This window comes from Manis javanica, chromosome 5 (genome assembly GCF_040802235.1).
Source record: "Manis javanica isolate MJ-LG chromosome 5, MJ_LKY, whole genome shotgun sequence".
Taxonomy (NCBI): domain Eukaryota; kingdom Metazoa; phylum Chordata; class Mammalia; order Pholidota; family Manidae; genus Manis; species Manis javanica.
The window spans coordinates 158,361,004-158,373,094 of record NC_133160.1 but is presented as its reverse complement, the minus strand read 5'-3'; the positions used below and the strand labels follow the sequence as shown (position 1 = coordinate 158,373,094).

The window sequence follows — 12,091 nt, the reverse complement described above, 5'->3', positions numbered from 1 at the left end:
GTTCAAGAGATATATGATTGAAGTATCATTTGACAAATTGCTCCCAGACTAAGTTAATTTAATTAACAGGAGATCTTTAGAATATTCTCTAGAAAAATTCAGTAAAAAGGAGGTTTCATTGACTTTTGTGGGGTGCTAGTTTTTCCCCTAATCTAGTTTTTTCTTCTATATACATATACCGCTCTCCAGCTAGAGACTATTTCCTAGTTTCCCATGAGGCTGGGTTCATTTGACTAATGAGCCCATGATATATAAATGAAAGTGATGCAATCACTTTCGCATTATCTCTACATTAAGGCAAGTCACCAGCCTGTGGTCTATGGCTCTTTCACCTTCCCTTAGGACATGAACATGAAAGTGACGTAGTCTACACACTGCAGATGGGGATAGCAACCTAGTCAAGGGATAGCAAGGTGTGGGTAAAATTGTAACATTTCCAGAGTATCTCGCCTGGCTTTAGTGCATTTGCATATCCTCAGGGGTGGAGAGAAGTTCAGCTCCATGTCAATGAGTAATTACCTGGGCAACGGAGGGCGTGTCTGAACCTGAGAGTTTAAAGGGAGGGGCTTGCTTGCTTGCTTGCTTCTTCAGGAGCAGAGGAGAGAGACGGCCCTGAACTGTAGTTTGTAAGCAATAAATGGGTTTTAAACTTTATTTCTCCCTTTGACTGATTTCAGTTTTTAGAGGTATTTTGCCCCAGGATTTCCTCTCCCCAGACTTACACAAGGCAATGTGCTGCAAGGAACATGGATCCCTGAATGTCCTCATGGAGCAGATATGCCCCATTAGCCTGGAATATGCCACCCATGACTTGAGAGAAAAATTAAGTTGATCCTACTTACAGGACTGTTATGGATAAATTGATAAAAATCTTGACGATTTTAGAAATGCTTCTAGTGAATTTTTGCTTTACAGAAGGGTTGATTTTACATTAGTTGTCTTTTTAAATTATCTATATCTCTAGGTTGCATTGTATGTTTAAAACATCACAAATTATGTTATCTCTTTTGATTTTCACAAAATCTCAGTGAGGAAGTGATTATGAGAAACACCATATCAGTTTCTCCAGTAATTCAAGGAACAGAGCAAAATCAAACCAAAATAAAGTACACAATGTCCAAATTTGTCCTTAGGCAAGGGTGTGGGATAAAGACATTTTAAGAAAGACCATCTATCTTTCTTTAAATCTCTGAAATATATTGCCAAAGTGAGAAGAGTTCTTGAGCCACAGAGATCCTACTATTCATTCGACAGTATAGTTGATGAGCATTCTAGGGCATGGATAATCTAATGGATGAAAACCATGGAAATACTTGCTGTAGAACCAAAGAAGCTTTTTGTTACCATATGGGACTGTCCTTAACATTTCTGAGCAGCATTTGATAAACTCAGTAAATGTGTCAAGTCTATTTTTGTAATTCTTCTTACAAGAAAAGTCATGCTCTTTCACTTCCCTTATCACGAGATATTTTTTTCCAGGATTGAATTAATAGCTCTCCAATCTTACTAGGTAGATATGGAGGGAACTAAAACGAAGAACGTAAGAGAAGATACAAATTTTATCTGGGACGACTCCCTGCACTTTTTGGTCGGGGTCACTCATTCACAATCATTCAGCAACTGTCTGTTGTACACAAGGCATAGTCTGAAGAGCTAAGAGCTGGAAAAAAAAAAAAGTATACCTGCTCTTAAGGAGCTTATAAAATAGGGGAGGGAAACAATAAAGAGGAATCTTTAAATTAATGCAATGATGAGGACTATGTTAAGAGCAACTCCAAATCTACCTTACAAGGTGTCAGAGAAAGTTTTGCCACATATGAGTCTTTCAAACCAAAAATTTGTAAGTTGGCTTGAGTCTTCAATTCATACCTTTTCAAGACAAACCATCAAAATGTCCAGTCAGCTCAACCTCCACAGCCTATCATAGCCTGTAATCTCTCTCCTGCATGGCTGCCACTTGGGTCCCATCCACACTCCTACACTCTCCTGAAGCAGCTTTCTTGAGGGTCTCCCTATTTTACATTGGCCCCCTGCACCCCATTTCACTTAGAGTAGTCTGCCAGAGCCACCTCTTAAAAGTCATTGCTATATATTGTATCTGACCCTTTATAAACAGTAGTTTCTTAATATCTTGAGAAATAATAAAATAAAATGAATGCTCCAGGTTCCAGACTTTTTGCCTCACTTCTGCCTCAGGATTTATGGTTTCCTCTGCCTGGAATGTCCTTTCCCTACCTTCATATTTCTGTTTCCTGCTTGACATTCTAGACTCAATTAACTCTCCTCTAACCACCCTGCCAAAAGAAGCTTCCTGTTCCACCTCTTGGTAACACATTTCATCACAATTTGCATCAACACCAGCTATTTCCTTATTCAGTCGTTCATTGTCTCACCCCTCCCCTTCATCGCCCTTCCACCACGCTGAATGTAAGCTCCAAGAGCAATTACCCACCGTTTAGTCAGCGCATCCTAACTGCCTAGTACAGTGATGGGCTCATACTTGGCACCTGGAGAATAAATGATGGGAAAAATTACGTTGAGATAAACTCTAAACTGAAATGTGGAGAAGGTGTAGCAGTTTGCCTGATGAAAGGTAAGGACGTCATGGCGAACAGCATTCCCTGCAGGGAGAAAACTATAGATGAAGACCCCTCAGAGGGAATCGCATCAACTTCAGGCCTTTCTTTGTGGATGGAGCAGAGTGAATAGGAAACAGTCAGAGATGAAATTGGAAAATGAATAAGGGCCAGCTGGTCAAGGGCTAGGTGGGTCATTTGTAGTGCAGAGAGCATCTAACTTGGTGTCTGACTTATAATATGTACTCAACAAATACTGGTTGCATGAAATTAGACTCAGGTCTGTCTTCTAATGGCAATGAAGAGACATTGATTGGTTTTAGGTAGGAACTGACAAGATCTTATTTGTGCTTTAGGAAGATCCCTTCAACTGCACTGTGGAGAAGGGTCCAGAAGAAAAGACTGGGTGGCCACTGAGGTCATGCAGATGAGAGATGACAGCTGCATGGGGGAGGCAAGGGCGGCACACAGGGAAAGGGAGGGTTAGACGTAAGAGGTTCTAGGGGAAGAATCTAGAAAGACATCTGAGTTTCTAGGAAGTAACATTTATTGAGAAAACACAGGTTTAGGAGGGAAAGACAAGTCAAATATCCTGCATACATACTTCATTTAATGTAAGTAAAAGGTACTTTAAAAATTAGGCTTTATATGGAGGATGGAGGATGACTTTTATCTGTGATCAGTGTGATCTAGTGATCTAGTACTTTCATTCCAAAATGAGGCACTGAGCAGTACAATGGACCAGATGCCGGGCATCAGGGCTGAAGAATATCAAGACGAATCAGGTACAGGATGTGGTCCTTAGGAAGCTCAAAGATTAAACAGAAATAAGGGTCTTCAGCCCACTTTTGTTTCTCTTTTTTCTTGAGTTTGTATTGTTGCTGTTGTTTGGGGAGGGGAAGTGGTGGGGAAGGGGGATGGGGAAGCATTGGTATAGCCCTTCAAGGCAAGTCCCTCTTTGGAACGAGGGTGGAGTAGAAGGGCCCTGGGGAACTGCTGACTTCCCTATGGGGATTCCAAAGCCAAAAAAGAGGAGGCTGGGACTTGGTGATGCAAACCACTAGACCATCTACCAGGTCAGGCTCAAAATGTCCCCAAACAGGGAATCCCTGACCAACATGGATATGTTGTTTGAAAATAAAATTAAACATTCACAATCAATTGCTCATTGTTAAGTAAAAATAATCAAACTATAGGCTACATGTATTATCAAGGCTGTTTGTGTCAAAAGAATCCCTATATATGTACATAAATATGTGCACATAAAAATATCTACGAGAATCAAGAAGAAAGTTAAGTGTGGTTGCCTCCAGCAAGGTAGAATGGGGATGTGATTATGGATAGGGCACTTAATTTTAATTTATAACTCCTGTATGATTTCATATGTTTAGCCTGACACTTTATTAGTTTAAAAGAAAAACACAAATCAACCAAGGAGCATCCACATATTTAATGTAAACTCAGGATTAAGATAATATACTTCAAGATGAAACCACAGGGTCTTCATTATGAATTTTAATTATTTTATATTTAGAAGAATAAGAAGAAATTGCTGAAGGGCTCTAGAACCTATTGACCACACTCTACTTGAAAAGGATTATGCAAAACATTTCTCATCATCTTCTCATATTCCTGGATATTAGTATTTGGATCTTCAAAGGAGAATTTGATATCCAGAGACACTAATCTACTTGCCCAAGGTAGGAAACATCTGCTGAAAGGTTTGCACCCAGGAAAGCACTTTTGCCATGCCAGTCTTTGGAAGTCAGAAGGGCAGCCCTGTTTGTCTTCTTTCACCTATAGACAACCTTCTCCTGAAAAAGCCCTGCTTCTGGGAAGACTAACAGAAAACTCTACTGGGGCATAGGAAATAACATTATTTTAACTCTGTTCTTACACCTTGATTTAAAGTACATGAGTAATACTTTGCACTTAAGGAAGATCTTTTATCTCAGTCTTTCAAGAGCAGAACAAAGCCAATTATTATCCACCCTCCTTCTTGATTGGAAAGGAAGATCTTAATCCCTAATTTGCTGACAGGGTGGCAGAAGCTGCCAGGGACAAAGTGATTTATTGGAGGTCACACAATCAGTTTATGAAAGCCTCAAGAATAACTCCGAGAGCTCACCACAAAAGAGCAATTGCCTTACACAGTTAGCAGCTGATTTCTCTATCCTAAGCACCATAGCCCACTCTTCCCCACGCACGTGCTAACTCTTGATCTCCCTCCCCGGCGTAAGTGGGATTTTCATGTAAAAGTACTTCATCGAAAGTGTAGATCCCTATAATTTCCACTCAGTTCCCTTAATCTATTTTTAAAGGTCTGAGTCAATGTGTTCTCAAATTCTCTGAGTGGTGTAGAAAAGACCCATCAAAAACTCTCATCTCCTGCTGGGTCCTTGGACCACAATATCAGACCTCTTGCAGAAATCAAGGGAAAGTTTGGTGCCACTCCTGGTAAAATAGTGAGGTTGGGGATTACCTGTACTGGAGACGTGACTTCAGACCAAATTCAGCTGCTTCAGTTGCTGGTTCCACGGGCTGCTGCCACCTCACAAACACCACGGTGATGCCCACACCCTCCCATGACTCCCAATAAACGATGTCCTTTTTAATCTCCTTGCCTTGAGTGCTGGGATATGCAAAGGTGATGGATGGGACGTCATGCCCATGATTATGTTACATTGTTTAAAACCGCACTTTCGCGGACTAGAGAGATGCTCCCTTGCTGTCTTTGAGGACGTGAGCTGCCATGCTATGAGTCTGTGAGAGGATGGCCATTGACAAGGGACCATGGACAGCCTCTGGGAGATGACAGGTTGACAGCCAGCGAGAGAGTGGGGATCTCAGACATTAACCACGAGAAAATGAGTTCTACCAACAACCATGTGAGCTTGGGGACCACGGACAGCCTCTGGGAGATGACAGGCTGACAGCCAGAGAGAGAGTGGGGATCTCAGACATTAACCACGAGAAAATGAGTTCTACCAACAACCATGTGAGCTTGGAAGATGACCCCAGGATCCAGAAGGAGATGCAGCCTCACTGACACCTTGATTGTAGCTTGGCGAGACCCCAAAGAGAGGACCGGTAAAATCGTTTCTGACCCTCAAAACTGTGAGATAATGAATGTGTGATTTTTTAATCTGTGATAATTTGTTACACACAATAGAAAACTAATACAAACATCCTTCATTTTTAGGTAAAAAGGATATTAACACAGAATTTTTAGGGATAAAGGACATTAATAAGTATTAAAATGATATATTTAGATATATTTAAATGTAATGGATACTTTGACCCATTATGACTTAAAGTAGTGAAAGAACAGGAAGCAGGACAGATTTGGGACAGGAAGGAGCAAAGCACATAGGTCTAAGTATATAAGTCTAATTACTTGCAAATATCTCTCATAATGTGCCCTAAAAAAATGGGGAGAATATGCTGTAAATTACTAATTAATGAGGTGAAATATCAAAGAGGTTTAGCCATATTAAAACTTAGTGTCCCAGTAGACCATTCATGATCACCAAAAAAACTGAACTGAGATTATGCTTTATTTTGAAAGAGAACAGTAAAGCATGTTTTGAATCACATATATAGATACTTGTATGACCTTCCAGGTCTGTACTTCTTAAATGCAACCTCTGTTGTCTATTAAAATGAGATTTTTTAAATTAGGAAAACATTTTCTTTTTTAGAGGACTATTGAGCATCACCTATATTTAACTGAATCAGAATCATCAGAGGAAGACCTGTTACTCACCCACCCACCCACCCAAAGGACCTCATCAGGTCCCAAGTAGCCAGTCTAACCACTGCCATTTGACAGTACAGGACTTATCACAATTAGGTCGATTGTTTTTGTGATAGAAGCACTTTATGACTAGGATCGTATGCATCTAGTTCAATGGTTTTCAGTCTTGCTGCCCACTATAATTACCTGGAGAACTTTATAAATCCTGATGCTCAAGCTCCTTCCCAGAGCAATTACATCAGAATCACCAAGCATATATCCAACTATCTGTACTTTTTAAAGCTCCCAGGATGATTGTAAAATGCAGCTAAGTTTGAGACTGCTGATGTGTAGGTAATATTTTGTATCTTTCTGCATCTTTTCTAATTCATAATTGTGCAGCACAAAATCCAAAACACTGCTGGGAAGGTATGTAGGCCAATCATGACTGCCCCACTTTGATGGAAAACAAAACTGAGATTGACCATTTGGGGCCATTCTATAGGAAGTCCTTTTTGTTGAACTTCACATTTATTATCTTAATTTCTCAAAAAACCAAAAACAAAATAGACAAAAATAAAACCTGTGCAGTGTAGGTATCATGATTCCCATATGCACAGACGAGGGCACACAGGCCCCTGATTCAGAGGGAGCTGCCTAAGGAAAACAAAACTGAGATTGACCATTTGGGGCCATTCTATAGGAAGTCCTTTTTGTTGAACTTCACATTTATTATCTTAATTTCTCAAAAAACCAAAAACAAAATAGACAAAAATAAAACCTGTGCAGTGTAGGTATCATGATTCCCATATGCACAGACGAGGGCACACAGGCCCCTGATTCAGAGGGAGCTGCCTAAACAAGGAAGATATGGAGCTGAATCTGAGTGACACCCACGCCTGTGACATCGGCACTAGACCCATGGTTGTCTAAGTGTGGTCCCCAGACCAGCTACATCAGCAATACTTGAGAACTTAGGAGAAAGGCAAATGCCCCGCCCCTATCTCAGACCTCCTGTACAATATAATCTTTCAGGCTGGGGTCCAGCTATCTGTGTTTTAACAAGCCCTTCAGGTGTTTCTGGGACACATTAAAGGCTGAGACCCACTCTACTATATTCTCCATTTTTATCAGCTGCCTACTTTTGGAAATAGTTCAGCATGTGGTTCAGCAGAGAAAGAAAAACGTGGGGATTACTCAGTGGGTAAGACAGGGAGAGGCGCTGAGATATTTCTCTCACTATCTTCCCTTTCTCCTTTTCCCCATTTATATGAGCCATCTATCAGAAATACGGAAATGCTACCAAGATATTATTCTGGAAAAAGGCTGAAGGACTCTGGTCATCCCTACTAGCAGGGGTACCTGCCGTGTTGAGCCACCATCATATAAATGTGACTATTTTAAGATGTTGATGAATACCATGTCCTTTTAATAAAAATAGGGGGAGTTTTAAAAGGTTTTGTTATAAATGAGTAATCCAATTGGTTCCATGGAAATGGGTATTTTTCAATCTTAAGGCTTCAGATAATCAGGGATCAGGAAACCAAGGATAGTTGGTTTGGTTTCTCTGATGCTGAGCTGGTGCGTGTTGCTGTCATCCTGCAAAACACGAGTGCCACTGCCCTGATTTTGGACCTCTCCTGATGTATTTTAGAGTTATACATTTAACTAGGGGAGAATTACAAACAGTAAAAGACCCTTCTTGTTGGATTCATTAGAGATAATATTTTCTGAGCAAACTGTCAAGTCCTTTCTTTTAAAGAAGTATATAAAATGTGCTTTGGGCACATTCTGATCTGCTGGAAATTTATTTCTTGGGTTGGAGTAGGGGGATGGAAAAATGAAAAAGAGAGAAGAGAAAAAAATAGAGAAAGGATGGAAAGGGAGGAAGTAGAAGAAAGGAGACAAGACTGACGGGAGAAGAGACCAAGGAGGTAAAAAAGGAGGGAGAGGAGGGAGGAAAGGAGAAAGAGAGATGGTGTCAGAAGGGTAGGACAAGGGAGAAGAAAGGAGGTGGGAAAAGAAGAGGAAAAGGAGAAAAGGAAGAAAAGAGGACAAATAAGCAAATAAATAAATAATAGAAAGCAATGAATGCAGACTTTGGAGCCTGAGCAATTTTTTGTGAATTGCTACTTGGGAAAGATGTTGCAGAGATACTCGCTTGGAAGGCTCATGATGGCTGGAATCACGACTCCAATTTGCAATGAACGGGAGGAAAGGCAGTTGGTTCCCAGGAGGAGAGACCTACAGCGACAGTGATGGAGTAATAATGTAGTAGCATTTGAGAAATAAAGGGATGCTTTGAGGTTGCACTGAGTTCTCCTTATTCGAACAACAGCCGTGTTGGATCTGATGTACAATCCAATGTTACAACGAAAAATGTTTGCTTATTATAAGATCCCTGAATTACAGCAAAGAAATGTGGATGCTCACGTGGATTCATCTGAAGTTCTATTCTGTGTGATTAGCCTTCCCTTAGCATTTACTTTCAGCCAAAACTTGGTCTTTCTCACCTCCTCTCCTTCCCCATCCTTGCCATTCAGCAGCTTGTGCTGTTGGTATGGTTACAACTTATCATTCTCTAGACTAATTTTTAAAGTCCCTTTCCTTCAGGCATGTTTATCTATACATGTCACTTTGATAGATTACACATCAAGATTCTTTTTGCTGGGAGTCCTCTGTGGTGGGATGGGCACCCACCTTCATTATATCTCCCCTCTTCCCACCCACTTTACCCCACAAAGGCCTAGGTGTTGGCAGAGAACTAGGTTTCAGAGTAATGGAAGGAGAAAAATTTAGAAAGACCAGGCAAGGAGTGGAAATGGGATAAATGTGAGGAGCAGCAATGGGATAAAGACCCCAATGAGTCAGAGAGACTGGTGGAAGGTTGTGGGAGATATGCGTGACAGAACCCTACAAAAAGATTCTGAAAAATCAAATAGTGTTACAGATTCTCTGAGTAAAATTTTGTGTGGATACCACAGAAGAGGCATAATTTCTCATCTTGTATGCATGAGGTGGGGTAGAGGAGAAACTGAGGGTGTCACATTCAAAGAGGTTAGAATTAGCAGAAATCTTTGGACACTATAGATTTTACAGGCTGTGGAACTGGGCTGTTAGAGAGTGGATTTGAAGTGGATCAAAGCAACTTAATTTGGATCGATCTCAAGTGGCACCTATAGCTACTATGGTTTATATCTGTGTATGAATATAATAATTTTGGGCTGTGTATGCAATTTGATGCACAGCCATTTTATACTTTTAGGGATGAATTACTTTCAAATAAATTAATGACAGCAGGTCTTTTCTCCATATGCAGACCATGAGCTCCTTGAAGACAGAAGTAAATCCTCTCTGGTTTTTGAATAACTTGCAGTATTTAGTTTAATATTGAGCACATACCAAATGTTCCATAAGAGTGTGCAGTAGGCCACCCATTGTCCCTCACCCTTACCTTCTCCTGTGCATGAATTATCACTCCTTCTGAAGATGAGTTGCTCAGGAAAGAGAATCATAGACACATGGGGATCACAGGGAACTGAATATAAGGACTACCTACAGACACCTATGGGTTAGAGTCATTGGTAGCATGGTCTCTTAGAGACTTCCAAGCCTATGGTAACTTTTCTCCAATGCTAGGAAAGGAGTTAGTCCATACCAAGATTCAGGTCAAGCACCAGACTATAGTTTAAAGATGAAGAGACAATTGGAACTTATTAAAATTATGTCATTGTAGCCAAAAAGAAAAAAATATTACCAAGAACTGAATTGAGTAACCCTTTTTTTCCATAATCATTCCTGTTTAATGTGCACTACATTGCATGAGGCTTGTGTGCCAAAATGAATCAAAGGTCAAATGGATAGTGACATTATTCACATTAGGAATGATCAGTATGAAATTTACGTATGACTGGGCTCTCACAGAAGGTATATTTTCCCTCTTTGTCTCTTATTTCTCAATGTTCCTCTGAGAATGATTGTGAAGGTGAAATAAAAGACCAAGTTCTTACATTCTTAAATCCTCTGTAAAGAATCTGGAGCTCCTTCTTGGTAAATTTGCTCTGGGCTTCCAGAAGCTCAAGAGCTTCAGGCCGATGCCTGACGGTGGCCATTTCCAGCTCATCTTCTACGCTATCTGTGGAGAAAAACCAAAGAAAACCTTAAGAACAGCCCATGCTCACCAATGCTTATACACAACAACATAGGGAAACAGAATGAAATGTTTACTGGGTATCTGTGGTTTTTCTAGAGGAGGGATTTCACACCACCAGTAATAGATTTACATTTCTCAGAGTTCACAGCATTAAACTAAGGCAATTGTTTTCCACACATTATAATCATTAGACATTACAATACCAGAATTTTTATAGTACAGTTTGAAAAATGTAAAAACATCATGAACAGTCTTTAAATCTGGAATTTGTGTGTATATACCAAGTACTAGTTATAAAGGTGGAATTTTAGTTCAATAACAATCAATACCACCCTATAGATCAGGTACCCATGAGATAGGACTCTACTATAGTCTCCCAGTATTCCACAGAAGTCAAATATTGCTCCTGGAGCTACAAATAAAGTATCTAGATCAGATGAAGAAATGAGTAAATTAATCAGCCCCCAGTTTGACTGGCATAAATTCAGTCTTCAAGGTGTACACTGGATGGACTTCATTCTAGGGGAATTTCTGGCTAGACACTACTTTGTGGCCAAGGGAGTCCATAGCTACAGATAAATCCTAAAATGTACTTTGCTTTGTGATTTATGTTTATAGTATAACTTCTCAATGATGTTCTATGCAAAACGAATTTTGTGTCCATGTAAACTTGGGAAATGCTGTAAATGTTAACATAGTTTGGGAGCAAAACAGTGGGATATAAAGCTTTGAGAGGACTTCCAACAAAGAATTCTGTTTAATTTTGTTTATCCACCTGACACCAAAGGTGTTTGTCTGTAGAACCCTTTCTCCCCACAAGTAACACTTGTTAACTTCTACATATTTGTCCTAAGATCATGTAGAAACCATGTTCGGAGGTGTTGGGTTATATTAGGATCTGTGAGTTCAGGTCTCAAAGAACAGCATCCTTAATTAATTTTGGCTTCTTTGCAGCAGGGCTCAATGGAGGCCTAAGGAATTCTTCCTGCTGTAGTCCACCCCACGCCTTAGCTACGGATTACATCAGGAACAGAAGCATCCAGGCCCAGGACTGGAGTCATGGCTTCCCTCCATTCCTGCCTTCCCGTCAGCTACAGATTCCCAACTCAGGTGATGCTCAGGAGTGCAGCTACTTGTCATCAACCCCTGTCCCAGGGCCACCAGCACTGCCAATTCTGTGCCTCATGTGTCGGGAGTGTAGCCATTGTTGCAAACATTCACTTCATTTTGATACTAAAGGGTGCCTTTCACTCATACAGTACCCATTTAATGCCCTGCCTCACTGAGTGCAGTGAGGGGCCAGAGCTCTCACGTGGCAGGGAAAAGGCAGTCACTGCAGCTCTAATCTTGGCATGTCCTAGACTAGTTCACCAAAGACCAATCATAGTGATGAAATAAACACTTGGAGCAGTTGTGTTTGTCAAAATGAGGAAGAGGCAACGAAAGCAAACAATGGTTTTATACCTTCATATTATAGTAGCTTATTTTGGAATGGTGATGGATGAATAAGAAAAATAAAGGGGTATGAAAAGATGGAAAGGCCAAGAATGAACTCTGAGGTGATGAGGATAAAACTGATGAGAAAGTAAGTGGGTGTGCACCTAATGGATGTGCAAGGAGCTCAAA

At 40.4% G+C, this 12,091-nt stretch overlaps 1 protein-coding gene across 5 annotated transcripts in view; it reads right to left on the bottom strand.

Annotated features, from left to right (window-relative positions):
- The window catches only part of KCNIP4 (potassium voltage-gated channel interacting protein 4), a 1,115,920-nt gene that overhangs the window by 106,348 nt on the left and 997,481 nt on the right, over positions 1 to 12,091 (bottom strand). For all 5 annotated transcript variants that reach the window (XM_073237778.1, XM_017680981.3, XM_017680973.3 and 2 more), the window contains exon 2: positions 10,323 to 10,447. In XM_073237778.1, coding sequence (XP_073093879.1) covers positions 10,323 to 10,447 — 125 coding nt within the window. The remainder of the gene's footprint in view (positions 1 to 10,322; positions 10,448 to 12,091) is intronic.